The sequence below is a fragment of the Microcebus murinus genome, chromosome 12 (assembly GCF_040939455.1).
Source record: "Microcebus murinus isolate Inina chromosome 12, M.murinus_Inina_mat1.0, whole genome shotgun sequence".
Lineage (NCBI taxonomy): Eukaryota > Metazoa > Chordata > Mammalia > Primates > Cheirogaleidae > Microcebus > Microcebus murinus.
The window spans coordinates 11446511-11472861 of NC_134115.1; the positions used below are offsets into that span (position 1 = coordinate 11446511).

At 50.1% G+C, this 26351-nt stretch overlaps 1 protein-coding gene across 3 annotated transcripts; it reads left to right on the top strand.

Annotated features, from left to right (window-relative positions):
- LOC105855618 (fructose-1,6-bisphosphatase isozyme 2) lies at window positions 1-25805 on the top strand. 3 transcript variants are annotated; one of them, XM_076008535.1, is made up of 8 exons: window positions 1861-2171; window positions 3690-3886; window positions 4107-4269; window positions 6502-6594; window positions 17075-17215; window positions 21262-21399; window positions 23552-23671; window positions 25129-25805. In XM_076008535.1, exons 2-8 carry the CDS (start codon window positions 3822-3824, stop codon window positions 25318-25320), a joined length of 912 nt encoding a protein of 303 aa, XP_075864650.1. In that variant the 5' UTR covers window positions 1861-2171; window positions 3690-3821; the 3' UTR covers window positions 25321-25805. The 3 variants fall into 3 exon arrangements, with proteins under 3 accessions (XP_075864649.1, XP_075864650.1, XP_075864651.1); XM_076008534.1 differs by lacking the exons at window positions 1861-2171; window positions 3690-3886 and adding an exon at window positions 1-204; XM_076008536.1 differs by lacking the exon at window positions 3690-3886 and having other exon boundaries at window positions 1862-2171.
- The last annotated feature ends 546 nt before the right edge of the window (window positions 25806-26351 follow it).

Here is a 26351-nt window from a genome sequence, read left to right on the forward strand (position 1 = left end):
GAGAAAAGAAGGATTTGAAGCGATTCCAGCCACAATGACGGACAGAAGCCCCTTTGAAACAGACATGCTCACCCTGACCCGCTACGTTATGGAAAAGGGGCGTCAGGCCAAAGGGACCGGGGAGCTCACCCAGCTGCTGAACTCCATGCTGACGGCCATCAAAGCCATCTCCTCGGCCGTGCGCAAGGCCGGCCTGGCCCACCTGTGAGTCCGGGGGAGCGGGTGCGGGCAGGTGCACGGAGCACCCTTGGCTCAGGCGGGGCTGCAAAAACTGTAGGTGCTTGGGCAAGAAATGGGCTCCAACGATGATTGGCCTTATGTGCCCCAGAAGCAAGTTGCATTTTAAGTTTCTATCTTGTGCTTTGATGAAAGGGCCTTTGACTTGTTTCAGGAAAGGAACAGAATACTTCAAGGCACATATTGTAGTAATATATACGTGTAATTTTTCCAGTTACTATATTATAGCGATAACGAGTGCAGTGGCTCGTTGCATTAAAACACGTATTGGATTATCACGATTCGTATTTGCGTAGCGGGGTTCCCACCGTCACAGAGAAGCAGAGGGGAGATTTGAAACACCCTTTATGTCCTTGGCAGATGCGAGCGTTTTATTGCCATGGCCTCTGCAGTAGGTTGGGAGCTGGAAGTCATTCACGAAGCAGAACACTCTCCCGCCCCGGCCCACGGCCCTCACCACGGAGGGGAGTGTTTTGCGGCTGCCTGTAGAGTTTCTCTGTGACTTTCATCTTCGTCTCCGCTGGGCGTGCAGGGAGCCGGGAGGCGCTGGGCCCGGCAGGGGCGTGCACAGGGTTCCTCCACCCGGTTCTCTTGGGTGCTTTCTCCAGGCACAGAACGAGGTCAAGTTCATGCTACCGCCGCTGATGGTCACAGCCAAATACCCAGTTTCAGTCTGTGATAACTCGACACTATTTCTTTGGGCTTCCATTTTCCTTGTGATTCCAGCGGAGGTTGGAGTGGAAGGGACCCATATTTGGGGGGAAAGGGGGACCCAAAATGAAAAGTCAACAAAGTTTAATAATTTAAAACATTTATTCTGGACAATTTAGTGCTTTTAACACAGAACAGTGATAGCATCACATCACAAGGTGTGCTTATCAGACCCCCACAGGCTTCATGCGTATAAGGTGTGGTGACCCAGTCACGGGGCCAAGTTAGGGACGCATGACGCTCGGCTTTCTGTCCCGTGTGGGGACGCCGTGGCTGTGTCACTGCCGCACTTGGCAATGATGGCCACGCTCTGCACGTCAGGCTCCGCCCTGCCAGCCTCGTGTCCTGCCTGCTCCTGCGGGGCGATGGCCCTGCCGAGTGACATCCGAGAGACATTGGGCTCCCTGTGAATGGACGGCCCTGGGGTGCTCAGCACAGCCCCCTGCCGACCTCCGGGATGTCCCCCACACTGACCAGCTCCCCCTGCGTGGGGCTCTGGGGCAGGAGCTGCCGTGGCAGTTCCTCACTCACCTGCCACAAAACTCGGACTGTGTGGCAGTTGAGTGTCCAGACGGAGCGGCCCTGGGAAGTGGATAATCAAGGTGCTCGTCTACCTTGGCGTTTCGCACCGCGGATCACGGGCAGTGATTTAGTCTCCTGGGACTCCAGGGTCCCCCTTGTCAAATGGAGAGGATGCCAATGGCTTCCAACTCCCAGGGTTGTTGCAAGGCTGCCTGAGTCCCTGCGACGGCGACCACGCCAGCGCCCCCCTGTGGCAAACGCGGGGACTGCCGGTTACCGCCAGGGTTCCAGGCCAGGCCAGGAAATTTGCCGGCTGGCTGATGCCACCGACTGACCGCCAGGGGGCAGGCGTGGCCCGCGGACGCGGGGGAGGCGCCACTGTCTGGGCGGCTGAGGCTGGAGCCCCGCGTTCTGCTACTCACAGGCATGGGTCCCCTGCCCCCATGACTGACACCCAGAGTGGCAGCAGGGGAAGCCCGCCGGCTGGAAACTCTTTCTGCGAAGACGCTCAGATCATTTTAAAAGGACCCTGGAATTGCTTCCCGGGGAGCAAAGCGGGGGCCTGCGTCCCGGAGCAGCCAGGCTGCTGCTCAGACTGGGACAGTCACTGCTCCCCACTGTCCTGTGCAGGGGCCTCAAGCCCTCACTGCTTTGTTCCTCCCTGCGGGAGCCACTTCTCAGCGAGGCTGGATGAATGCAGGGTAACCTCAGGGAGGGTCTCCCTTCCCCCTCGCCTCGCTGTGGGGCAGGGAGTGGGGTGCCACCAGGAGCCTCTCCGTGGCCTCTTCATGGCCACACGGTGGGACCCGCCTTTCAGAGCCCTCAGCGAGCTTCAGCGCTGCGTAAAACGCTAAATGCCGCCGCCCCTTGGCCAGGGCACGCTTTACCCCCGCCCCAGCTTGGAGCTGTCGTGGGCAGTCCATGTCACCCCAGTGAGTTCTGTCCTGGGAGGAGGGGCTGCCGGCGCCCGAGGGAGGCTGCGGGGTGGGGCGGCGGTGGAGGAGAGTCTGAAGGACAGGGCGGCGTTTCTCAGCTCTGTCCCCGCAGGCCTCGGCCGGCTCCTCCCTGTCCAGCGGCGGCTGCCTCGGCCTCCCGAGTTGCACAGCAGCGCCGGGGCCCGGCCTTCGCTCTGTGCAGATGACCCCGCGTGGCCGCCGCTGTTTGCTTGCGTTTGTCTTGGGCCCGCAGGAAGGTCGCGAGGCCAGGCTGCGGCCAGCGCTGTTCTCAGCACAGCCGGCTCCTCACATCCCAGCAGTCAGACAGCACAAGCCGGGCGGGTGCGTGGGCGGCGGCTGTCATTCCGGAGGGGACAGGGCGGGAAATGAGTTCGCCCCAGCTTAGGGTGCATGGCAGTCCCGACCCTGGCTGCCTGTGACACCCACCCGAGCGTCCTTCAACAAACTAGGGGCATTAACGTAGGGGGAAGGGGATGACTTCTTGCCGCCCTCTCTCCCAATCCGGAGCACGCACACTGTCACCCGCTGCCCACCCGGGCTCCGTGGGAACAAGGGCAGGACGGTCCTGCCCGCAGCAGGCAGACGGTCCTGCAGGGAGGACGCACGTGAGGACAGGCGCCGCTGTGGAGGGATGGCAGGGAGTGCCCGCGTGGGCACGCGCAGGAGGACCAGGGCGGCTTCCTGGAGAGCAGAAGGCGGAAGGGGGAAAAGCCAACAGTGGGCAGAGGGCGCTGGGCTAAGGAGAAAATAAGTCACGACAGAGTTAGGGGTGCGGCTGCCACTTTAGACAGATGGCCAGGGAAGGCCTCCCTGAGACACAGTTTTGGAGTCCAGGCTTGAGTGGGGTGACAGCCACGTGGCCCCTGAAGGGAGAGTGTCCCTGGTGGGGCAGCAAGGCCAGCAGGTGGCTGTCATAGGCAGGTGTGTGCCTGGAGTTTTCGGAGGCTGAGGGTGGCCCAGTGGGCACGAGAGGGCCAGGAGGCCGTGCCACCACGGGACAGGGCTTCCAGGGTGGGGCCTGAGGCCCACGTGGGGACGGGGCATAGCCTCTGCGTGAGGGGAGGGCGCCTGTGTTGCAGGAGAGCCCCCGTCGCTCTGCTGAGAACATGCTGAGGGGCGAGGGTGGGACGGGAGACCCTGCCCACGCGTGCTCTGAAACCCGGAGCCTCTACAGAGCCGTCACGGAAGTTCCTCCTGCTGTGGCTTGGGGTGGTTTGGAGAAGCAAAGCAATAAGTCAAGTCGGCCCTCAAATTTCCTCTCAGTTCTAGGAAGGCCAGGCCACCACAGGGCGATTTGTACCTGACACCCGCAGGACGCTCTGCGGGGAGAACTGCAAAGACGTGAAATTCCAGTGCTGGAAGGCCGCGGTCCTTTGCTTTCGGGAGTCCTCGATTATGGTGACGCGTCTGACTGCAGGAGCTCCCACCTCCCCTCCCAGCGCATGGCGGGCTGCGCCTCAGTGAGATGGGTTCGGCTCCCCGCTGGGAGGCTGGGGGGCAGGACCACATTCCCCAGGTGCAGAGGAAGCGAGGCTGAGGCCGCCACTGGGACACAGTCAACTGCTTCTGCACCTGTAATGTGGAGACTCCAGTCAGGAAAGAAAGGGGGGAGGCAGGGCTGGTGTGTGGCACCAGCGGTTCTTTCCCTCAGTGACTTCGTCCAGCCTTTTGTCGTCGTAGGTACGGGATCGCAGGAAGCGTGAACGTGACAGGAGATGAAGTGAAGAAACTGGACGTGTTATCCAATGCCCTGGTGATCAACATGCTCCAGTCCTCCTACAGCACCTGCGTCCTGGTCTCAGAGGAGAATAAAGACGCCATTATCACAGCCAAGGACAGGCGGGTGCGTCCCGGGGCCGCAGTGCCCCTGACAAACAGCAGGTGGTGCTACTGAGCGGGGGAGAGCCTTGTCCTGCTTTCCTGTAGCTGCTTGGGATTTCCTCTGTATCCTGCATTTGTTTTGGGGAAACCAAGGGTTGCGCACTTCTTTGGTAGGAACTCTTATGGTTACTAGTTAAAGAACACTCCACAGTAGGGCAGTGGCTCATTCAAGACATAAGTCTGAGAGATTTGGGAGTGCCCAGAGGTGGGGGTGTCCACGGCTGTTCACTCAGTGCGCCAGTGACAGGTGCCCGCACCTTTGGGGCTGGAGCTCCTGGAACCCAGTGAAGAGTAGAGCTCCTGGGAAGAGCTGCACCAGACAGCCTCTTATTCTCCCTGCCTCTTCTCATCTCCGCCCCCACCCCACCCCCACGCCACACTTCCCCGAGGGGGTTCTGGGCTCAGCAGAGATTTCTTCCTGCCTGAGAAGCTGTCAGACTAATATGGGAAAGAAATCATAAAGATCCTGTGCTCTTGCCTTGATGCGATGGTGAGTCGGTTAGCGCAGGGCATGGCCGGGAGGGTCCATGTTCACTACGGGCTCGTGAACAGCCCTTCACGGAGAGTGTTTTGAGAAATATAACATAGCTGCTGGGCGTTGCCTTCTTCCATACACGGGGCACTGGGGACAGGGGCCCATTTCTTTGTGATTAGCTGGAAGGATGGAAAAGATAAGTACAGCCAAATTTATTAAGCCCCTACTGTATGCCAGGTAACATGCACTTTTACATTTGTCCCAAACAATTTAAGCTAAATTACAGCTCTTATTTTCAACTTTCCTTTTCACCTGGTATGACCCTCATTTCTGTCTCCAATCTAACCTGCACAGATCCTCATGCTAGTTCTTGAACACTCCACACCTGCTCATGTCTCTGCCAAAAATTCCCCTCCCTGGTTCTGTGTGTCTTCATTCCTCAGTTCCGGTCAGGCCCCTCATCAAGGGTTACCCCTCCCGCTCCCCAGCCCCTCGCCCTGCTTGGTTTTCCTTGGGTTACTTACCGTAAGCTGCTGCGTGTGGGGCTGCGCTCTGTCCCCACTGGGGTGTCAGTTCCATGGTTGTCCCCCTTGAAACCTGGGTACCTGGGACATTTTCCAGCATATGCTAAATGCTCAACAGACATCTGTTGAATGAATGCATGACTGAGTGTTTGGGCTATGTTGGATTATTTGTACAGAGGCTGGGGAATTTCTTAGTTTATAGATGGTCCCACTTTTTCCCCCTCCCTCTGGCTGAGCAAAAAAAGAAACAGAAATAAAGCTCAGACAAACCTACGCCGCTCCTCATTGGAAAGTCAGGGAAAACTAATTTGGGTGGAGGGAGAAAGGCCTCCCAGTTTACTTGATGTTTTGTTCCCAGTGTCCGATTAACCAGGCGACTGGTGCTGCCACTAGGGCTCTCGCAGGCCCTTGCCCACGGAGGCCTGTCTAACGTGTCTGGGGACTTCCTTCCATGGAACGATGGCTGGAGCTGCCTGTGACAGCAGAGTAGGGGGCTGCGGGGGACGTGGGTCTACTAATACCCCACCCACCCTGTCTTCTGGTCTTCACATTGCACAGGAGGGTTGGGTGCAGGAAAATCAGAGTCTTCTCATTCCCCTGATGCATTTGTGCACACCAGCTGTCTTAGTAGACAGACCCAGAGGCCCTGGGAATGTTGTTCTGAGATTTTCAGAAGTCTTTTGGCAAAAATGCTCCAAGATGAAAAAAGAAAACCTGTCTGGGGACTGGCCTGGACTGATCCCCAAGCCTATAGCTGACCTTACTGTGGACACGAGTGGAGCCGGCCCTGGGTGTCTCTGAGTGGCAGCCCAAGTTCATCTTCTGCTTCCGACCTCTTCCCTGCCAGGTGCCAACTCCGGACCTGGGCTCCCGCCACTCCCAGCAGCTCTGAGCCCTGGTGGGCCCAGGCGGGAGGGAGGGTGGGGCCAGAGCAGGCGAGGGAGGAGAGCCCCTGGGGGGTTCTCCAGCCCCCCGTGCAGCGTGAGCTGACCTGTGTAGGGCGGGGCGGCCCTGCTTGCGGGAGTCCTGTGTGCGGGCGCTGCCCTCCACACGCAGTGGCGCTTTCTGATAAGGATCCGCCATGGCTTAAATCTCTCCCTGGTGCGGCGTTGTCTGCCACGCACGGCCCTGACACAAAGCAGTGGTGCTGAGGGTAAGGCGTTCTGACCAGGTGCCTCTTCCCTCTGTGGTTTAGGGGAAATACGTGGTCTGCTTCGACCCACTGGACGGATCTTCCAACATTGACTGCCTGGCCTCCATCGGAACCATATTCGCCATCTACAGAAAGGTGAGTAGACAGGCTGGCATTCACGCCTCCTTCCTGTGGCGGTTTCTGGAAGGTTCCTGTGCCGAGAGCCTTGAGTTTGGAGTTCTAACCTCTCTGCTCCCACTAACTAGAAACACCACCGTAGGCAAACCATGAACTTCCCTCTGTCTCTCCTCCTTAGTGGAAGAACTGAATTGGGAATTCTCTCTTTTCCACTTCCCAGCATCCCTGGGAGGGTGAAGTGGAGGGATTGGCAGGACCTTGCTTTGAAAGCCTGGATGCCACGCAAACGTCGGACATGGTGTTAGGTTCCAGGTGGCAAGTGGAGACTCTGTTTCTTCTTTGCACATCTCAGCTCCTACTGTACGAGTTTTCTGTTGCTGCTGTAACAACCTTCCAATGTTTGGAGGCTTAAAACAACGCTCCTGTTGACTGTCTCCCACTTCTGTGGCCAGAGGTTGAGCAGGCTTGGCTGGTTCTCTGCTTAGGGTCTCATAGGGTGAAAATCAAGGTGACAGTCATGCCACCTCTTGTCAAGAGGCTCCAGGGGAATCTGCTTCCCGGCTCCTTTAGGTGGTTGGCAGAATCCAGTTGCAATCTGGGGTAGGATCAAGGTCCTCATTCATTTGCTGGCTGTTGGCTGAGGTCCTTCTTAGCCTCTAGGGGCTGCCTGTATTCTATGGTTTGTGAGCCTTCATTTTCAAAGCCAGAAAAGTCTGGTAAATGGTTCAAATCACTCTGACACTCCCACCCGCAACTCTTACCTTTTGTCTCATGTTCCCTGCCTCCAGCCACAGAAAGTTCTCTGCTTTTAAAGGCTCACTTGATTAGACTGGGACCAATCCAATCTGGATAATCCAGGATAACCTCCCTATTTTAAACCCATGACCCTGATTGTTGAATCTGCAAAGTCCTTTGTGCTGTGGAATGCTCCAAACGCACAGATTCTGGGGATTAGGGAATCTTTGGGCCATTTTGTCTACCCTAAAAGCCTAACAGGAGAGAAGATCTTATGGTCTGGTTTGTGACCATCCAGTGTGACTAGACACTTCATGACAGACCACACAGTCCAGATGACATGGCTTGGCTGCGCCTGGGTTTGGGGATCAGACCTTGATCCTATCAGGATAGGCCTTTGCCCTTGGGTCTTTCAGGCAGAAGGAGACGAGGGGTGCTTGGGGGTCTCTTGGGATGTTCCTCGGTAACCTGCCCTCAGGTAAGTGCTGGGCTGGCTCTAGACACTCAGGTCTCTGGCCCCAAAGCACGTGCTTTCCCCACTCAGCTACTTAGGATAACAGGAGCGAGGCCGCGCTCATTTTCTATACTACTGATTTGCACTGGTGACGTCATGTTGTGTAATTAACTTTCCAGGCGTGTCTTTCTTCGTGCTCCTTCTACATTATAAACTCAGTGGAGGGCTGGGCCTGCCCCGTATCACCTGGTTAACGTGTTGTCCGCAGGCATCCATAGTGCCGCGCATGTGTGCCGGCCCGATGGCTGTCCCAAAAGGGGGTGCGATAGAACGTGAATTTTAGGGGCATCCCATCAAAAACTTAACAGAAAACAACCTCAGAAGAACATGTGAGTCAGCGTAAACTCTCTGAGAAGGAACCCAAGGAAGCCGGGAGTGTTATTCATGCCTCTCTTGGAGGCAGAAATGGAAGCCAAGCCAGCCTCGGCTAGAGGAAACCTCGGGACGTTTTGCTTTCCCTGTTGGTGTCTCTTCTTTTGCGGGTGAAGAGAGAAAAGGAGACTCTGGCTGAGGGAGAAGAGAATGACAGGAGACGCTTTCTCTGGTATCTGACAAGTTGAAGGCTAAGATGTCTCAAGTTAAGCAGAAATGAGCGAGGTGAGGGAGGGAGCTTTGCTTCGCCTTTTGAGGTTCAGTTTAGAGGTAAAGGAAAGGAATAGTGTAGCATTTATGCAAATCTGCAAAAAGACACCCAGCTGTATCTTTGAAGTAGCTTTATTTATTTTGTAAATTTTTTCTTTTTAATTATTATGGGTACATCATAGTTGTATATCTTCATAGGGTATGTGTGGTGTTTTGATACAAGCATACAATGAGAATTAATCAAATCAGGGTAATTGGGGTATCCATCACCTAAGGCATTTATCACTTCTTTGTGTTAGAAACAGGGCAATTCCACCCTTTGAGTTATTTTAAATTATACCCTAACCCATTGTTGATCATAGTCATTTTGTTGTGATATCCAACATTGTTCATTCTAACTACATTTTTGCACCCACTAACCATCCTCAATTTATCCCCCTCCAACCTTCCCAGCCTCTCGTATCTGTCATTGTACTTGATCTCCATGACATGAATTATTTTTAATATTTAGCTCCCACATATGAATGAGAACATGTGAGGTTTGTGTTTCCGTGCTTGGCTTATTTCACTTAACATAAGGTTCTACGGTTCCATCCTTATTGTTTCAAATGGCAGGATTTCATTCTTTTTGTGGAATATGATATTCCATTGTGTATATGTACCACCATTTCTTTATCCGTTCATCTGTTGATGAACACTTAGGATGATTCCATACCTTGGCTATTGTGAATTGTGCTGCAATGAACATGGGAGTGCAGATATTTTTCCATATACTGAACTCCCCTTCTTTGGATATGTACCCAGCAGTGGGATTGCTGGGGCATATGCTACTTCTATTTTTAGTTTTTTGAGGAATCTCCATAATGTTCTCCACAGTCATTGCACTAATTTGCATTCCCACTAACAGTGTACAGGGGTTCCCCTTTCTCCACATCTTCACAAGCATTAATTATTGCCCGTCTTTTTGATAAAAGCTATTTTAACTGGGGTGAGATGATATCTCATTGTGGTTTTCATTTGCATTTCTCAGATGAATGATTTTGAGTATTTTTTCATATACCTGTTGGCCATTTATATGTCTTCTTTCGAGAAATGTCTATTCAGATCCTTTGCCCGTTTTTTAGTCAGATAATTTGATTTTTTTCCTCTTGAGTTGTTGGAGCTCCTTTATATATTCCAGTTATTAATCCCTTGTCAGACAGGTAGTTTGAAAATATCTTCTGCCATTCTGTGGGTTGTCTCTTTGCTTTGTTGATTGTTCTCTTTGCTGTGCAGAAGCTTTGTAGCTTGATGTGATCCCGTTTGTCCAATTTTGCTTTGGTTGCTTGTGCTTTATGGGGTATAACTCAAGAAGTCCTTGCCCAGACGAATGTTCTGAAGCACTTCCCCAACATTTTCTTTTAGTGGTTTCATAGTTTCAGGTCTTAGATTTAAGTTTTTAACGCATTTTGATTTGATTTTTGTATATGATGAGAAATAGGGGTCTAGTTTCATTCTTCTGCATGTGGATATCCAGTTTTCCCAGCACCATTAATTGAATAGACTGCCCTTTCCCCACTGAATGTTCTTGGTAACTTTGTTGAAGATAAGATCCCTATAGTGTGTGCATTTATTTCTGGGTTCTATATTCTGTTCCGTTGGTCTATGTGTCCATTTTTATGCTAGTACCAGGCTATTTTGGTTGCGACAGCTCTGTAGTATAATTTGAAGTCAGGTAATATGATTCCTCCAGTTTTTTTCTTTTTCCTCAGGATGGCATTGAGTATTCTGAGTCCTTTGAAGTTCCATATAAATTTTAGAATTATATTTTCTATTTCTTTGAGGAATGTCATGCGTATTTTTTTTATCTCAGCATATTACAGGGGTACAAATGTTTAGGTTACATATATAGCCTTTGCCCCACCCAAGTTAGGGCTTTAAGTGTGTCCATCCCCCAGACTGTGTGCACCACATCCATTAGGTGTGAATATACCCATCCCCTCCTCCCCATTCTCATCTGCCTGACACCTGATGAATGTTATTACTATCTGTGCACATAAGTGTTGATCAGTTAATACCAATTTGATGGTAAGTACATTGTGGTGCTTGTTTTTCCATTTTGGGGATACTTTACTTAGTAGAATGGGCTCCAGCTCTATCCAGGATAGTACAAGAGGTGCTATATCACCGTTGTTTTTTATGGTTGAGTGGAACTCCATGGTATACATATACCACATTTTATTAATCCACTCATGAATTGACGTGCACTTGGGTTGTTTCCACATCTTTGCAATTGTGAATTGTGTTGCTATAACCATTCTAGTGCATGTATCTTTTTTATAGAATGTCTTTTTCTCCTTTGGGTAGATGCCCAGTAAAGGGATTGCTGGATCAAATGGTAGATCCACTTGTATCTCTGTGAGGTGTCTCCATATTGCTTCCCACAGAGGTCGTACTAGTTTGCAGTCCCAGCAGCAGTGTTCTTACCTCTCTGCATCCACACCAACATTTTTCTGTTTCGAGACTTTTTGATAAATGACATTCTCACTGGAGGTAAGTGATATCTCATTGCAGTTTTGATTTGTATTTTCCTGATGATTAGAGATGTTGAGCATTTTTTCATATGTTTCTTGGCCATTAGCCTATTTTCTTTTGAAAAGTTTCTGTTCATGTCCTTTGCCCACTTTTTGATAGGGTTGTTTGATTTTTTCCTTGCTGATTTTCCAAGTTCTGTATAGATTCTACTTATTAGCCCTTTATCTGATGTGTAGCAGGTGAATATTTCTCCCATTCTGTAGGTTGTCTGTTTGCTGTAGTGATAGTTTCTTTGACTGTGCAGAAGGTTTTTAATTTGATGAGGTCCCTTTTATTTATTTTTATTGTTTCTGTGATTGCCTTTGGGGTCTTCTTCATAAATTACTTGGCTAGGCCAATGTCTATAAGAGTTTTTCCAACATTTTCTTCTGGAATTCTTATAGTTTCATACCTTAGGCTTAAGTCTGTTATCAACTGTGAGTTGATTTTGTGAGAGGTGAAAAGTGAGGATCCTGTTTCAAACTTTTACATGTGACTATCCAATTTTCTTAGCACCATTTGTTGAATAAGGATTCTTTTCCCCAGTGTATGTTTTTGCCTGCTTTGTCAAAGACCAGATGGCTATATGAGAATGGTTTTATATCTGGGTTCTCAGTTCTATTCTATTGGTCTATGTCTCTGTTCTTGTGCCAATAATATGCTGTTTTGGTTACTATAGCCTTGTAATATAGCTTGAAGTCTGGCCAATTGATGCCTCATAATTTATTCTTTTTGCTTAAGATTGATTTTGCTCTACGGGTCCTTCTCTAGTTTCATATGAAGCATAGAATTATTTTTTCTAGATCTGCCAAAATGATGCTGATATTTTAATAGGGATGGCATTGAATCTGTAGATCACTTTGGGTAGTATAGACATTTTAACAATGTTGATTCTGCCAAGCCATGTCATTGGTATTTTCATAGGGACTGAATTGCATCTGTAGATTGCTTTGGGTGGTATGGAAATTTAAACAATATTGATTCTTTCTGTACAACAGCATGAAGTATCTTTCCATGTTTTTATGTCCTCTTCAACTTGTTTGGTCAATGTTTTATAGTTTTCATTATAGAGTTCTTACTTCTTTGGTTAAGTTTAGGTATTTATTTTAATCTTCACAGTCTGGGCTTGTTTGGACCTGTCCTTCTTGAGAAGGCTTTCTGGGTATTCAAATGGGATTGAGTATTGTGATCTAAGTCTCTGGTCACTGCAGCTATATTAGAGCAGGGGTGCCCCAAGCTCAGTAATGCTGTGCCTCTTGGAAACTTCTGATGGTACAGCCTTGGTCAGCTTGAGTTAAATACAAGAGAACTCCCTGGATTACCAGGCAAAGTTACTCACTCTCTTCCCTCACTCTCTGTGGTGGGCTGCTGATGTTGGGGGAGGAGTGATATGGACACTGCCTTGTGGCCACCAGCACCAGGTCACACCTGTGAAGCCAGCCCAATCTCACCCAAAGCCATGGGGACTGTTGCCTCCCTCTGATGTCCACTCTTAGCCCATGGCTCTTTAGTGAGCAGGTGGTGGATCCTGCCAGGACTGGGTCCTTCCCTTCAAGGCAGCATGTTGCCTTCTGGGCCAGGTGGGTCCAAAAAGCTGTCTAGGAACTAACGCCTGGACTCAGGGACTTCAGGACTCTGCTTGGTAATTTATTTTACCATGGCTGAGTTCATGCACAAGTTGCAAAACAAAGTTTTCTGAGTGCTTCCCTTTCCTCTTTTTGCTTAGGTGGAAGGAGACTCTCCCTGAGCCGCACTACCGGGAATTGGGGGAGGGGCGACACAGCACTGGCTTGGCCACAGCTGCTGGTGTCTCACTGGGTCATGTGCATCCCAAGTCCACTGGCTGTGAGCCGGCACAGCTGCAGGAATTGCCCAAGGACTACAGTCCTTTTGGCCCAACCGGCTTAGGAATCTAGTCCAGGCTCTTTGGCAGCAAGTGGTGGGGCTAGCTGGAACTCAGGTTTGGGGCAGAGAATTTCCCTCTGTGGGCACCAGCAGAATTCTGCCCTGTGCTGCGTACCCTGTGCCAGGGTGGCCCTGAGTTTCAAGGCCCCACAATGACTTCACGCTCCCTCTCCCGGGCTCATGGACTCTCTCCACTGGGTGAGCTGGCGCAGCCCTGCCGGGGCTTGGGGAGAGGTCGCACAGGAAAAGGAAACCTGTCTTTTCTGCCCACTTCAGTGCTTCTCTTCTTGACATAATGTTCAAACAAGATCCTGTGATTGCTCACCTGATTTTTAGTTTTCCTGAACATACTTGCTTGCATGGACAGTTGTGATTTAGGGGTCCGTGTGGAGGGAGGATCCCTGGTGGTTTCTACTCAGCCGTCCTGCTCCGCCCCCTGAGGTGGCTTTAAATGCTGGCTTTATCGCCAGGGCTAGTCCCCCTGACAGCTGATGGCGAGTCAGGCAGGGCTGTCCTTGCCTCCACGCAGTGTCCCTGAGCTAGTCCTCAGCTCAGCCCAGGAGGCATGTGCAGGTGTGGCTGTCCCTTTTCACTGACACACGATGAAAGCACAGAGAGGGTAAGCCATTTGGCTGAAACCGCCCAGGGAGTAACGGCAGGACAGGGACCCGATGGTGTGCTGCCCACTCCATCCTCACAGCTCTTCAGAACTTTTGAAGACCAACTGGCTTAAAAACAAAGAGGAATATTATTAATACTCTGCATAGTGTAGGGCAGGCATCCTCAAACTATGGTCTATGGGCCACATGCGGGTGTTTTTTTAACTACAAAACAAAATATGTGCAGTGTGCATAGGAATTTGTCCATAGTTTCTTTTTTAACTATACCCCGGCTCTCCAATGGTCTGAGGGACAGTGTACTGGCCCCCTGTTTAAAAAGTTTGAGGACCCCTGGTGTAGGGCATTCACACTTGAATTTACAAGAGCTGGGACATAGAGATTTCGGTCTTAAATTTTAAAGCAAACACATGCTTAATTCAAACAACCGTGGATTACCTCTGATCATATTTCTAAAGAAAAGGGGCAAATTTGAGAGACTAGTGAAGCACTTTCAGGATGGGTATCATGGAAACAAGACATGAAGGGGCAGCTCTGCGATGCTCAGGCGACGTCTACTGGAGAGCAGCTCGCTTCCGAGACCTCGTGTGGCCGTCACAGCATCTCAGGGCGCGTCAGAACCAGGGAGGACGCCCGTCTCCACCCAGGACTTCCGAGGATCGCTGATAAATCTCAAGAGAAATATTTCAGGACAATCAGAGATCTACAAAAGCTATCTTCTCCCCTTTTATCCAAGGAGCAATGCTGAACACCATATAGGATGTCCCATGATGTTTTCAGCCCTCTGTTAGTAAGGTTCCACTTTTTCTTATAGTTGACATTTTTTATTTCCAATAAAGTCACAGACTAGACAAAGTAAAAACTCCCCTACTTCAAAACATCCAGATGTGCTAGATAAAATACATCATCCATTCCTTGAAATGCATAGCTGAGCTCACTGAAATGAATAAGTAAGAAACACCCACAAGGTGTGGAGCAGGGGCCAGAGTCACAGAAAACTGAAAATCAGAGTATTCAGGAGAAGGACGGATGCTGGGGTTGTTCTGATGAGAGGAAGTGTCTTGTTATCTGAATAATCTCAGTTGCAGATTTTGACACCTCCATGGGGTCAGGAGACCCCCTCCCCCATTATTATTGTTAAATAAACCTCTGCAAAAGCCTAATCTTTTATTGACATAAGGATGGGCAGATAGACCAATGGAACACAAGGAGAGTCTAGAAATAAGCCCACACCTGTGGCCACCTGACCTGTGACAAAGGCAGCTAATGGCAACGGTGGGATGCTGAGCTGAGGCTCAGAAGACAGGAGCATCTCCCAGTTCCGGAGGAATTGGCAGAACAGGACTCTGGTTTCCTACAGAAAATGTGACCTCTTAATGTCTGAACGAAGATGATTCAGAAGCTTCATGGGGAAGACTAAGGATTTCATTTAAAAACCTAACACTGCCTTTGCCTTCCACTGTTCTGAGGCTTCCTAAGAGATCACACTTAGGGCAATTCCCAAACTTTAGCACATCGGAACCCCCTGGAGGGCGTGTGGGGAGACAGACTGCTGTAGCCTGGGGAGGGCCAGGAACCTGCACTGCAAGGAAGAGCTCGGGTGATGCTGACACTGCTGGTCCACTTTGGGAATCACGACTGCAGGGCCGGGTGCTCAGAGCCAGGACGTGCCTGGAAATCTGGAAGCAAAGCCGATTATTCAACCTGTGCTCAAATGGAAAATGTTCTCAGTTGCAAAAACAAAAAAGAAACTACTATAAAGAACACAGAATGCATGTGTGTGAAAGTGAGAGAAAATGTTAAATGGAACATGCATTTTTAAAGAAGGGTGAGATTTGCTCTTCAACTAAAGCTCTCAGAATGTCGCCAGCAGAGGGCCGACCGCCCGTGGGCACTGAGGTAGAGCTGGGAGACCGGCCTGGCCTGCAGGGACACAGGTCCCGTCCCTCTCTGGACCTCCCGCCTTGTCCTTCAGGTGAGGGTTATACAGCCTCTCAGGGGCCCGCAAAACATAAGGTGAAAGTGCTTCCAAAGATACAGAGTCCCGTATAGATTCAAATTACCACCTTACTCTTTAGAAGTCACTCTTCTTGAAAGCTGATTAGCATGATTGTCCTACTCTCCGTGTGTGTATAATATGTGGGCTCCTGTTATATTGTTCTATTTCTTATGAACATAATTACTTCTTATCTTCATATGAAATAATTTTAAAAGTGTGTCTTCCACCTCCATTGCTTTCCCAGTCTCTCTGGAGTTTTCTTCTCAGCAGGGAAGTTCTGGGTGGTATTTCTGGGCCTGTCCTTTAGCCACAGCGTCACCGGGGTGTGGAGAGAAGGGAGCGTCCAGTTGCAGAGCCGAGGCCTCGGTGCTGGGAACACAGTAGAGAGAACTGAGTGACCCAGAAGCAGCGGCACCAGCAAGTCCCAACCCCAGCCGCCAAGTTCCACCATCTCTGGGGGCCGTGGGAAGTGAGTTTGCAGCCTCACCGTGTCACCTACATCGGACTCATTCGCCCGCGTCCGTGAGGCTGAGCCTACCTGGTCTTTCGATCTGGAGCTGGGCGACGGTGTGCCCACTCACCTTTGCCTCAAAGTCCCCTCGCGGCCGTCCCTGCGGTGCTGAGCAGGGGAAGCAGAGCCTGTGTCGCCCAGAGTCGCCCTCCCCGCAGGGCTCCAGGCAGCTGAACCCAGCGAGGGTCAGAGAAGAACCGCGGAGCCAGCGGGGACCCGGCTCTGGCTCCCCGGCCAGCTCAGCTCCTCTGTGGGAGGCTGGACGTTTGCTGTCCACGTCCCCAAACTCATGAGGGTTTGTTCCCTTGCCTTCTAGAGTGCTAGGAGGTGGGGGAGGGAAGGAAGCGGCCAGAGACATCAGGAAAAACGGGCTAGGGACCCGAGCGTCCCCGCCTGGGGAAGGTGCCCTGTCCCCTCCTCGGCGTCCCGCCGTGTCTCGCTGGCTTCCACTCGCGCCAGCACTGCTGGTGCTGCCGTGGCCAAGGCAGAGTCTCCTCGGGAAAGTGCTCTGAGCCGTAGGCAGGGTCCCCGGGAGGGCTGGGCAGGGACAAGCCTTCAAGGGCAGCTCGTGGGACAGGAGCGGCTCTGGGCCACGCTGCCCGGGTGAGACCAGCTCTAAGGCTTTGTGACGTGGCCAAGCTGTCAGCCCTCAGGCTCGCGTTCCCCGTCTGGGCCGTGGAGGCGACAGTGCTGTCCTCCCCAGACGGCTGTGGAGTGCGTGGAGTGAGCCAGGGCACCACGTCGGACGGGTGGTCCGAGCCGTCTGCGCGCGGTGTCGGAGCGCGGCTGGTGAGGATGAGGAAGGGCTGTGGTTTGAGCGACCGGGAGCGCTGTTCCCGGTGGGCTGCAGACAAATATGTTGCAAACAGGAAGGGAGACGTCCACGAGTGGCCTTTGCAAGGGCTCGGCGGGACCTGTTTGTTCAGAGGGCGCCTTGTTTCCTCCGACGAGTTCACTGCCACTGGAAGTCCTGAGAGCGGCACTTCCCTCGGTGGGGCCCGGAGACCCGAGGCTCGGCCTCTGGCAAAGGCTCTCTCCAGAGACAGCAATACCGCAGCGCCTTTCCCTCCTCTCTCCCGCAGGCCACAGAGGATGAGCCTTCTGAAAAGGACGCCCTGCAGCCTGGCCGCAGCATCGTGGCCGCGGGCTATGCGCTGTATGGCAGTGCCACCCTGGTGGCTCTTTCCACGGGGCAGGGAGTGGACCTCTTCATGCTTGACCCGGTAGGTACACAATACGGTGGCATCTGTGCTTGGGGACTCCACGGTCCTGTGTTTCAATTCTAGTCTCCTGGGATAATTTCCTGGTCATTCCTAATACTTATTTTGGGGTCCAGAGAGCCTGGTTTGGGGAGCCAACACCATCATCAGAAAACAGGAAGGGCCTCTGTCCACGTGAGGGCACTTTTGGGAGAGGGGACTTACGAGTCTGTTGCATCGACTCAGGCCCTGTCCTTAAGGAGTTTATTTTCCAAAAATGAATTCAACCTCTTTGGTTTATGGGAACACCATAATTTAAGAATGGCAAGGCTGCCAATTTCCAGACAGAAGCATGGATTCTTTTTATTTTTTTATTTTTTTTGAGACAGAGTCTCACTGTGCTGCCCAGGCTAGAGTGCCGTGGCATCAGCTTAGCTCACAGCAACCTCAAACTCCTGGGCTCAAGTGATCCTCCTGCCTCAGCCTCCTGAGTAGCTGGGATTACAGGCACATGCCACAATACCCAGATAATTTTTTTCTATTTTTAGTTGTTTGGCTAATTTGTTTCTATTTATAGTAGAGATGGGGTCTTGCTGTTGCTCAGGCTGGTCTCAAACTCCAGAGCTCAAGCAATCCTCCCGCCTCGGCCTCCCACAGTGCTAGGATCACAGGCATGAGCCACCGCAGCCAGCCAGAAGCAGGATTCTTTAGAGCACCACCATCCTATGGACTGCTCTGTGAATTTTACTTTTAAATGGTAGATACTTTGCTTATCACTTGTGAAATGCTTTGCCAAGCATAGTCGGGTCTTGTGCAAACTCAAATAATGTTGACCAAGAAACATTTCAAAGCCTCCTGCGGTTACCCAGATGAAAGGTCAGTACTTCAATTTAATTCAGATTTACAAATGTTTATTGAGCATCTACTATGTGCTAAAGCACCATTGTAGGCAGTGGAGACATAGCACTGTTCAAACAATCATTTCAGCCCTGTGGAACATACCTGTTAGTGCATTTGTGTGCAGGGAGGAGGGTCACAAGATTTCAAAAGAGAACAGTTCACTGACAGAACACATTTTGCAGTGTGGACACCCAGGAACATTTTAAAATACAATAATTTTACATAGAAACCCCATTAGACCTATTGCTGCCTCAGTTTTCTCATACCCCAATGTCCCCTTAATTTTGAAGAAATTCTATGGTTTAGAAATATTACTCTCAGGCAATAAAGTGCCCTTTCTAAAGTTGTTCTAGAACAATAGCTAACAGTTACATAGGTTTTAGTAAGTGGTAGGAATGTAGGTACCTGTTCTAAGCAATTGATATCTATAGGTGCATTTAAATATCACAGCAGCCCTGCGAGGCAGGCCCCACTATTATTCCTATTTTCAGATGAGAGAAGTGAGGCCCAAGGTCCAGCTAGTGACTTGGGTGTGAGGAGTCACCATCAGGGTCTTTGTGCTTAACCAGACTAAAGGTTGAATACATTGCTCTGAAGTGCAAGCAAAATATCTCCAAGAACCTTCTGAGCAGTTCTAAAGACAGTGGAGAGGTGCCTCGAGTCAGGGACCCAATGCCGGGAGTCACAAGCACCCAGCCTCTTCTTCCTGCCTTCAGTCATGAGGGAGAGCCCAGTCTGGACATAGATGGGCACCAGAGCTTGTCTGCGTGACAGGAAAAAGATATTAACCAAAGCATAACAGTGTCTGATCTCTGTGTATTAGCCGGAAAACCCTGTAGGTCACATCCCCTACTGAGAAGGACACTGGAGCAAAGACTCAGTGTATGATGCTTAGGGCCTGTTTGGATGCTGAGGTCAAGCTGAGGCAGCTCATGGCAGTTGTCACAGATAGAAATGCGATGGAGGGTGGCCAGCAGCTTCCTGAGCCAGGTCTCCCAGGGCACAGTTCACTGGGGAGGGGGGCAGCAGAGCCTGTCTGACCTGTGGGTTTGCAGAGCTGGCCGTTTGATGTTGTCAGAACACACAAGTTATTCAGGCACAGAAGGACCACCCCCTGTTAGCCACACTCCCCACTGTGGGAAACTCCGTGCCCAGGCATTCCTTACAAATGGGAGATGTTGTTTCCAAGTGACAAGGCTCTGGTGCCTCTTATCAAAGTGTGTGGGGCCATGTTCATAATCAGTGGTTGTTGGTGGTCACACAGCCGGGACACAGGAACATATTTTCCACACTGCAGTTAGGCGTCACTACCGTCTCCACCCACAGTAGGAAATGGTGTTCCAGGAGCCTGAGGGTGCCCACAGTGGGCCCGGGGGTGGATTAACCAGGCCTTTGTATCATGCACTGATGCAGAAGGGGCTCCTCCGTTCACAGGGCTGGTGACCACCACTGTTTAGGTGACAGTTGTGTATCTGCCATGCTCTAGGCTGACAAGTAAGAAAGAAAATGACTCTGGCTCAGCTGAGTACTAGGAGTTACTGCACTGATGGAAAGCTGAGGGCCCAGGCTGGACACAGGCAGGTCTGGAGGGCCATAAAGCAGGGAGCACAGGAGTGGCCTCACAGCACGGCCAGTCTGGTCTGGGCACCACCACAATTCTGTGTGCCTCTCGCAGGTTTCCAACTCCAAGGAGGAGCATCTTATGTTCAAGCTAAATCCTATGCCTGATCTTAGCCTAGAAGAGGCCCACGCATGAGTCTTCCTAGACTGGCATCTGATGGAAAGAGCATATTCTTCAAAGGATGTTAGGGTGCTTTTGAGAAGTATAACTCAATGCTGGACTGCTCCAAAGCAACAAATGTCCATATAGAGTCAATAAAGCCCATGGATCATAAAGAGCAAACCTATAATAAAAGGAAGCTGGGTTTACTGGGCAAGCGATGCCCCCAGGCGAACCACGTGGCGCTGTGCGTGGGTGTGGGCCTATTGTAGCACCTGAGTGTCGGCTTCATGGTTCCAAGGAGGATTAGAAGAACACAGGATCTGTTCTAGATTGGATGTTGCCTGGAAGTGGGTGCCGTTAATGATTAAATATATAAATAATTTTTACCTAGGAGGCAGGAAGATTACAGGGAGGGTAGAGACTCGTTGGTGGAGAAGCAGCCATCAGTGATGTGAGGCAGAAGAGAGGGATGGTTAGTAATTTTTGTAGTTGTTGAGTATCCTTGTCACTGTCTTATTTCGTGCATGGTCAGCGTGGCCTTGCCTCTTTATATTCTTGGAGTATCTTTAATGTTCATCGAGAACTTTCTGGTCTAGTTAGCAGCTGTGAGCTTTCATCTGGGGAGTTTTTCGTTTTCTCAAAATCTTTGACATTCATCAAAACGGAGCTGGGTTCCCAGCCCTGACTTTCCTCCTAGTGACTTAGAGAAACACCTTAAGGTGACATCTGCACCTTGCCAGTCACATCCTTAGGGACTGTTACCACCAGAACTAGATAAAGGGTGTCTGAGGCATGCCCTACAGGTGCTGACCACAGTAGCCATAAGGGGACTGCAGGGGACTGGGCACAATTTTATTAATGTCTAAAGATTTTACCAACCTTTTCCTTATGCCCAGTGAACCCAGGTTATAACTGAAGGAATTTTTCCCCCCAGGTAGGAGTGGTTGGGATGCCAGGGACTTTTAATGGTTTCCAAGATTGAATCACTAAACAGAATAGCTGGCCCACAAGTTAATGGTCAAAATGCCCCCTTCATACATCCACGTGCCTTCTTCCTCTCATTGTTGATGGCTCGAATGTTCCTGGAAACATAAGGTGGGGATGAGAACCTGGGAGATAATACAGTCAGGCTGGTTGTAGGTGAGGGGCCTCGCTGACAGGGGAAGGCACAGAGGCAAAGAACAAAGACCGCGGGCCTCCTTCGCTGTGAGTTACTTCTCCTCTCGTTGCGTCGCTGCGTGAGCGTCCCGCGCGGGCGCCATGGCAGCGCTGTCCTGTCTGCCGTCGCGGAAACGCCCCTGGGCAGGCCCCAGCACGGCCACGGCCAGCCCGGCTCCTGCCCGCAGGTCCCGTCTTCTCAGGCCCTGACTGCTGTGCAGCAGCGTGCTGTGGGTCCTCTTTCCTGTTTGGCTTCTCGGCTTCCTGGCGTCTCTCTTCGTCTTTCCAGGCTCTTGGTGAATTTGTCCTGGTGGAAAAAGATGTCAAGATTAAGAAGAAAGGGAAGATTTACAGCCTCAATGAGGGCTATGCCAAGTATTTTGATGCTGCCACCGCTGAATATGTGCAGAAAAAGAAATTCCCTGAGGTGAGTGAAGAAAGTCCAGGCCACTAGCAGGGAGAATGTCACATCTGTGGGGTCCTGTTTGGGCGGTGGCTTCAAGGGCATTGCCAAAAAGCGGTCATTACCAATACTTATGGCTCTGGTCAGCATGAGCATGGTGGACTCTGTCTTTCTTCACAAGCGATCAATGTCTTTTATAGCTAAAGTGTAGCTCAAATAAAACTTTGAGTTTTTCCAGGAGAAATTGTTTATAGAGAAGGCAGGGACCTCATTTCCAAAATTCAGGTGTTCAGGCCAGAAACTCTCATGTCATAATGTTTGCTAAGCTCCAACCTATGGAGTCACTCACTCACTGTACTTGCTTTTACAAGGAATCATTATTCAAGATGACTTATGTTTATGGAAAAATGGAATTAAGTGATCATAAAAAATATAAACTTTATTTTTCAACATAAGCTCCATCAAGTACAAGTCACTTTTGTAAGCAGTTTAGTGCATCTTTATTGAACTAAAGGTCCTGGGACTCTAACCATGTTGGTGTAGTCTTTTTACGTTTATGTTATTAACTGAAGAAAAAATGGGTGCCCTTTAAAGATTTTGTTAAGATTAGGAAACAAAAGAAGTCAGAAGGAACCAAATCAGGACTGTATGGTGCATGCTTAGTGATTTCCCATGAAACTCTTGCAGAATTGTCCTTGTTTGATGGCAGGAATGAGCAGGAATTGCGGTGGTGGGAGAGGAGAGGTGGGGATGGTGATGTCCCTGGCTCTGTGAGAGGCTGGAGGGGACAGAACCAGTAGACAAGAGGGTAGGCTGTAGACAGGAGGAGGACACCACCTCCATTATGACAGGAGGAGAGGCGGGACATTACCCAACCCTTGTGGTGGGCACGCAGCACGGGACGTGGCCCCATCTCCAGGAAGCTGCAGTCTGGTTAGAGTGGCGGGACATGGCAGCAGAAAGAATAATAACTGCGTGTGTGAAAAGCCTGCAGGCAAAGACTGCTGGAGTACTGTGCAGGCATTTACAAGAAACAACTCAAGTTCTATTTTGCTATGTTTGCAAATCAAGCAAGGTTGAGGTCGCTTATGCAACCTAACTGGCTTTGTTGGCTCAGGGATTCTTCAGGCCTGGTCTCCATTTTAATTTACTTTAACAAAATGTTAGTAATGTTACACACACACACACAGAGGTTTCTAACTAAAACCCCTTGAGAGGACTCCAGTTACAACATTTGATCTTATTGGTGTTCACTCAACTCTTGATCCATGAGTCACTCTAGCTTGTGTTCAAGTCTTTAAAATCTGGACAGTTAATTTTGCCAAAAAAAGTACTAATTTTGAAGCTTGACTTAGCTTATCATTACTCATTATTTGTATGATGCCAAGTTAATCCCAAACATTTTTGGAATACAAAACCCTGGATGGCTGCCCTGAGGACTTTGCTATTTGCCTTTGCACTGTCAGAGAATCACTAGATTAAACAAAGAAATCATAGATCGGTCATGAATGGGGGAAAACAAACCTGCCTCTGGGAGTAATTTTATCATGTCATCATGCCTTGCCTGCTACGTCCACTTTAAAGAAGATCATGACTTTTGAATTATTTCTCTCTGAACCAACATTCTTTTCATTACATGTGTGACTAATGAAACCAAAGTTTACAAATAAATTGCTTTATGTCTTTAAGTGATTGCTAAAGTAGTTTAAAATTTGGCCAATGGATAAACACTGCTTGTAGTAAGTGCAAAGTTGTCATTGTTCAAGGAGGTCTGGTTCTCCAAAAGCTAAAAGTACTGTGAACTGTAGTAAGCCAAGCAGGAGCTTCAAGGAGCTGCTGAACAACTGTTGTTCATGTAGACATTTTTTTCTCCCCTCCCCTCCTCTTCTCTCCCCTCCCCTTCCCTTCCTTTTCGTTAGCTGCTCTTGTAAGATTGCTACAAGATATTGTCTCACTTTAAGTAGGCCTACATTTAATGAATTCAATCACTGGTTGAAGTTTGAGGGATTCATAATGAATGAAATGCACAATTAAATAATGCTTTCAATTCCTAAGTTGGTGGAGAATAGAGGGTCAGGGACGCAGAGGCCACACCAGCTGGACTTGTGACCCCAGCGCCGGTGCTGGCTAGTTGCCGAATCCACTGGATCTAGGCCCTTCCCTTTCTGCCTTCCAGGACGGCAGTGCGCCCTATGGGGCCAGGTACGTGGGCTCCATGGTGGCCGACGTGCACCGCACCCTGGTCTATGGAGGGATCTTCTTGTACCCAGCCAACCAGAAGAGCCCTAAGGGCAAGGTAATTCTCCCCTGGCCACCGGCCGGCTGCTGGTCAGTGAGCCGTTGGAGTCCCCTCCCCTCACGCCTGCTGCTGGGCTCCTGTGCGCAGCCTGGCACGTGTGTGCATGTGTGCATGTGCGTATATGTGTGTGTGCGTGTGTGTATATGTGTGTGTGTGCGTGGGTGTATATGTGTGTGTGGGTGCGTGTGTATATGTGTGTGTGCGTGGGTGTATATGTGTGTGTGTGCGTGTGTATGTGTGTGTGTACATGTGTGTGTATGTATGTGTGTGTGCGTGTGTGCATATGTGTGTGTGCGTGTGTGTATGTATGTGTGTGTGCGGGTGTGTGTGTGTGTGGGTGTATATGTGTGTGTGTATATGTGTGTGTGTGGGTGTATATGTGTGTGTGCGTGTGTGCGTATATGTGTGTGCGTGTGCGTATGTGTGTGCGTGTGCGTGTGTGTGTGTGCGTGTGTGTATGTGTGTGTGCGTGTGTATGTGTGTGTGTGTGCGGGTGCGAGTGGGCAGAGGAAGGGAAACGAGCTCTACTTCCTGCGAGAGGGTTTCTCTGCTGTGGTAGGAGATGTGGAGGAGGAAGGCCGACGCTACGGGCGCTGGCGGTTCTCACTGGCCCTCCCTCCTCTGGCGTCACACCCATCCTTCGTTCACTGGGAGCCAGCCGTGTTTGCCTCTCACTTTCCTCAGGATGTATCTGACTTTTAGGTTCAGCACCAAGTGATTTGGGAGCATGGACCCCTTAGAGAAACTAATGAAAACTATCAGCCACTTCCCAGAAAAAAATGCATGCAAACTTAACATCGCACACACTTTCAGAGGGCTCACAGATGCCCTGAAGTCCACATAAGAATCCCCTGAGAGCGCCCAAACTCAGGAATGAGAGCTTCTCCTCAGAACTCATCCAATAATTCTGGAAAAGTAGCTCCTAGAAGATCTAAATGCAACTTTATGACACAAAGTTGAAAATACTTGTGTTATCAAGTGGGAATCTTACGATCGGTCTACTTGGTTACAGTCTGGGTTTATTGCCTGACACCCCAAACCTCGCCTGTCCTCCATCCCCCTGACCCAGGCTTGACTGCTTACCGGCCTTAAGTCTCACAAAGTAAGGCGTCTAACCAGGCCTGCGCGTCAGTTTGCCTCACTGTTGAGCCAGGAAGAAATGGGTACCTAGATCTCCTATCTCCAAGACAAGAGGCAGGTCTCCCATAAGCACAAAGGTCACAAGACAGGTAGTGCCCCACCTGGCTGGAGAGGCCCCCAAAGGCTTCTGGGACGAGTCCCAGCTGATGCATCCAGCCTTCTGTAGGGTCTAGAGCTCGAGCGGCCCACTCTGTGAGGTGCACTCGCTCTAAGGGGACAGAAGCTCAGCAGTTGAAACTCCTGGAGCTTTAGGGCCTTGCTCGGGATGTTTGGCCACTTGCGGAGTTTATCCTCCTGCCTCTGTTCCTCCACAGCTCCGGCTCCTATACGAATGCAATCCTGTCGCCTACATCATTGAGCAGGCGGGGGGCCTGGCGACCACAGGCACCCAGCCCGTACTGGACGTGAAGCCGGAGGCTATTCACCAACGAGTCCCCCTCATTCTGGGGTCCCCAGACGATGTGCAGGAATATCTCGCTTGTGTGCAGAACCAGGCAGGAAGGTAGTGAGTCTGACCCCATGGGCCTGCTTCTCCCTGCCTTGTACTTGTCCTGAGGGCCCGGAATGAACGATAAACAGAGCCGGTGGTGATGAGAATGCAAAGGCGAGCCCACCCGATCCCATGCAGAAGAGCAACCACAAACTGCTAGGGACAGGCTCACAAGCCACAGGCGATTCTGTGGTCAACATAAAGGGCTAAAAATAAAACCCACATGTGAAAAGAACAACTTTGATTTGTCTTCTGTCATGAACAGCAGCAGAAGGCGTTGTCATTCCAAGTCCGTCAACCCAAGTAATCAGCAACTAACTATACGCTTGGGGGCAGAAAGTGCATAGATCAGTTAAGGATTTGTCCTGGTTGGCTTAAAGTTTAACCCAATGTCATGTCCTATAGTGATTAATTTTCTCCCTCAAAAATATATATGTATAAATGGCTGAATTTTTAAATTTGTTTTTAAATATATATACAATTTATTTGGTACAAGTGCAATTCGTTACATGCCTAGATTGTGTAGTGGTGAAGTCACGCCGTTTAGGGTATCCATCACCGGAATAACATATGTTGTACTCATTAAATAATTTCTCCTCATATACCCCCTTCCCACCTCCCCACCCTTCAAGTCCCATCGTCTATCATTCCATACTCTACATCTATGTGGGCACATTATTTAGGTCTCACTTATAAGTGGGAACATGCAGTATTTGTCTTTCTGCGTCTGACTTGTTTCACTTAAGATAATGGCCTCCAGTTCCACCAGTGTTGCTGAAACAGGTGCGATTTCATTATTTTCTATGGCTGAATTCTATTACCTTGTGTATATATGCCATGTTTCCTTTATCCAATCCTCCTCTGAGGGACACTTTGCTATTGTGAGTAGTGCTGCAATAAACATTCGAGTGTAGGTATCTTTTTGATACATTGATTTCTTTTTCTTTGGGTAGAGTGAATTAATTTCTTAGAAGAGTTTTTGTCTCTTGTTTTGAATAAGTTTCAAGTTAGAAATCTCACAGCTATTAAATTCTGAAATTTCTGATG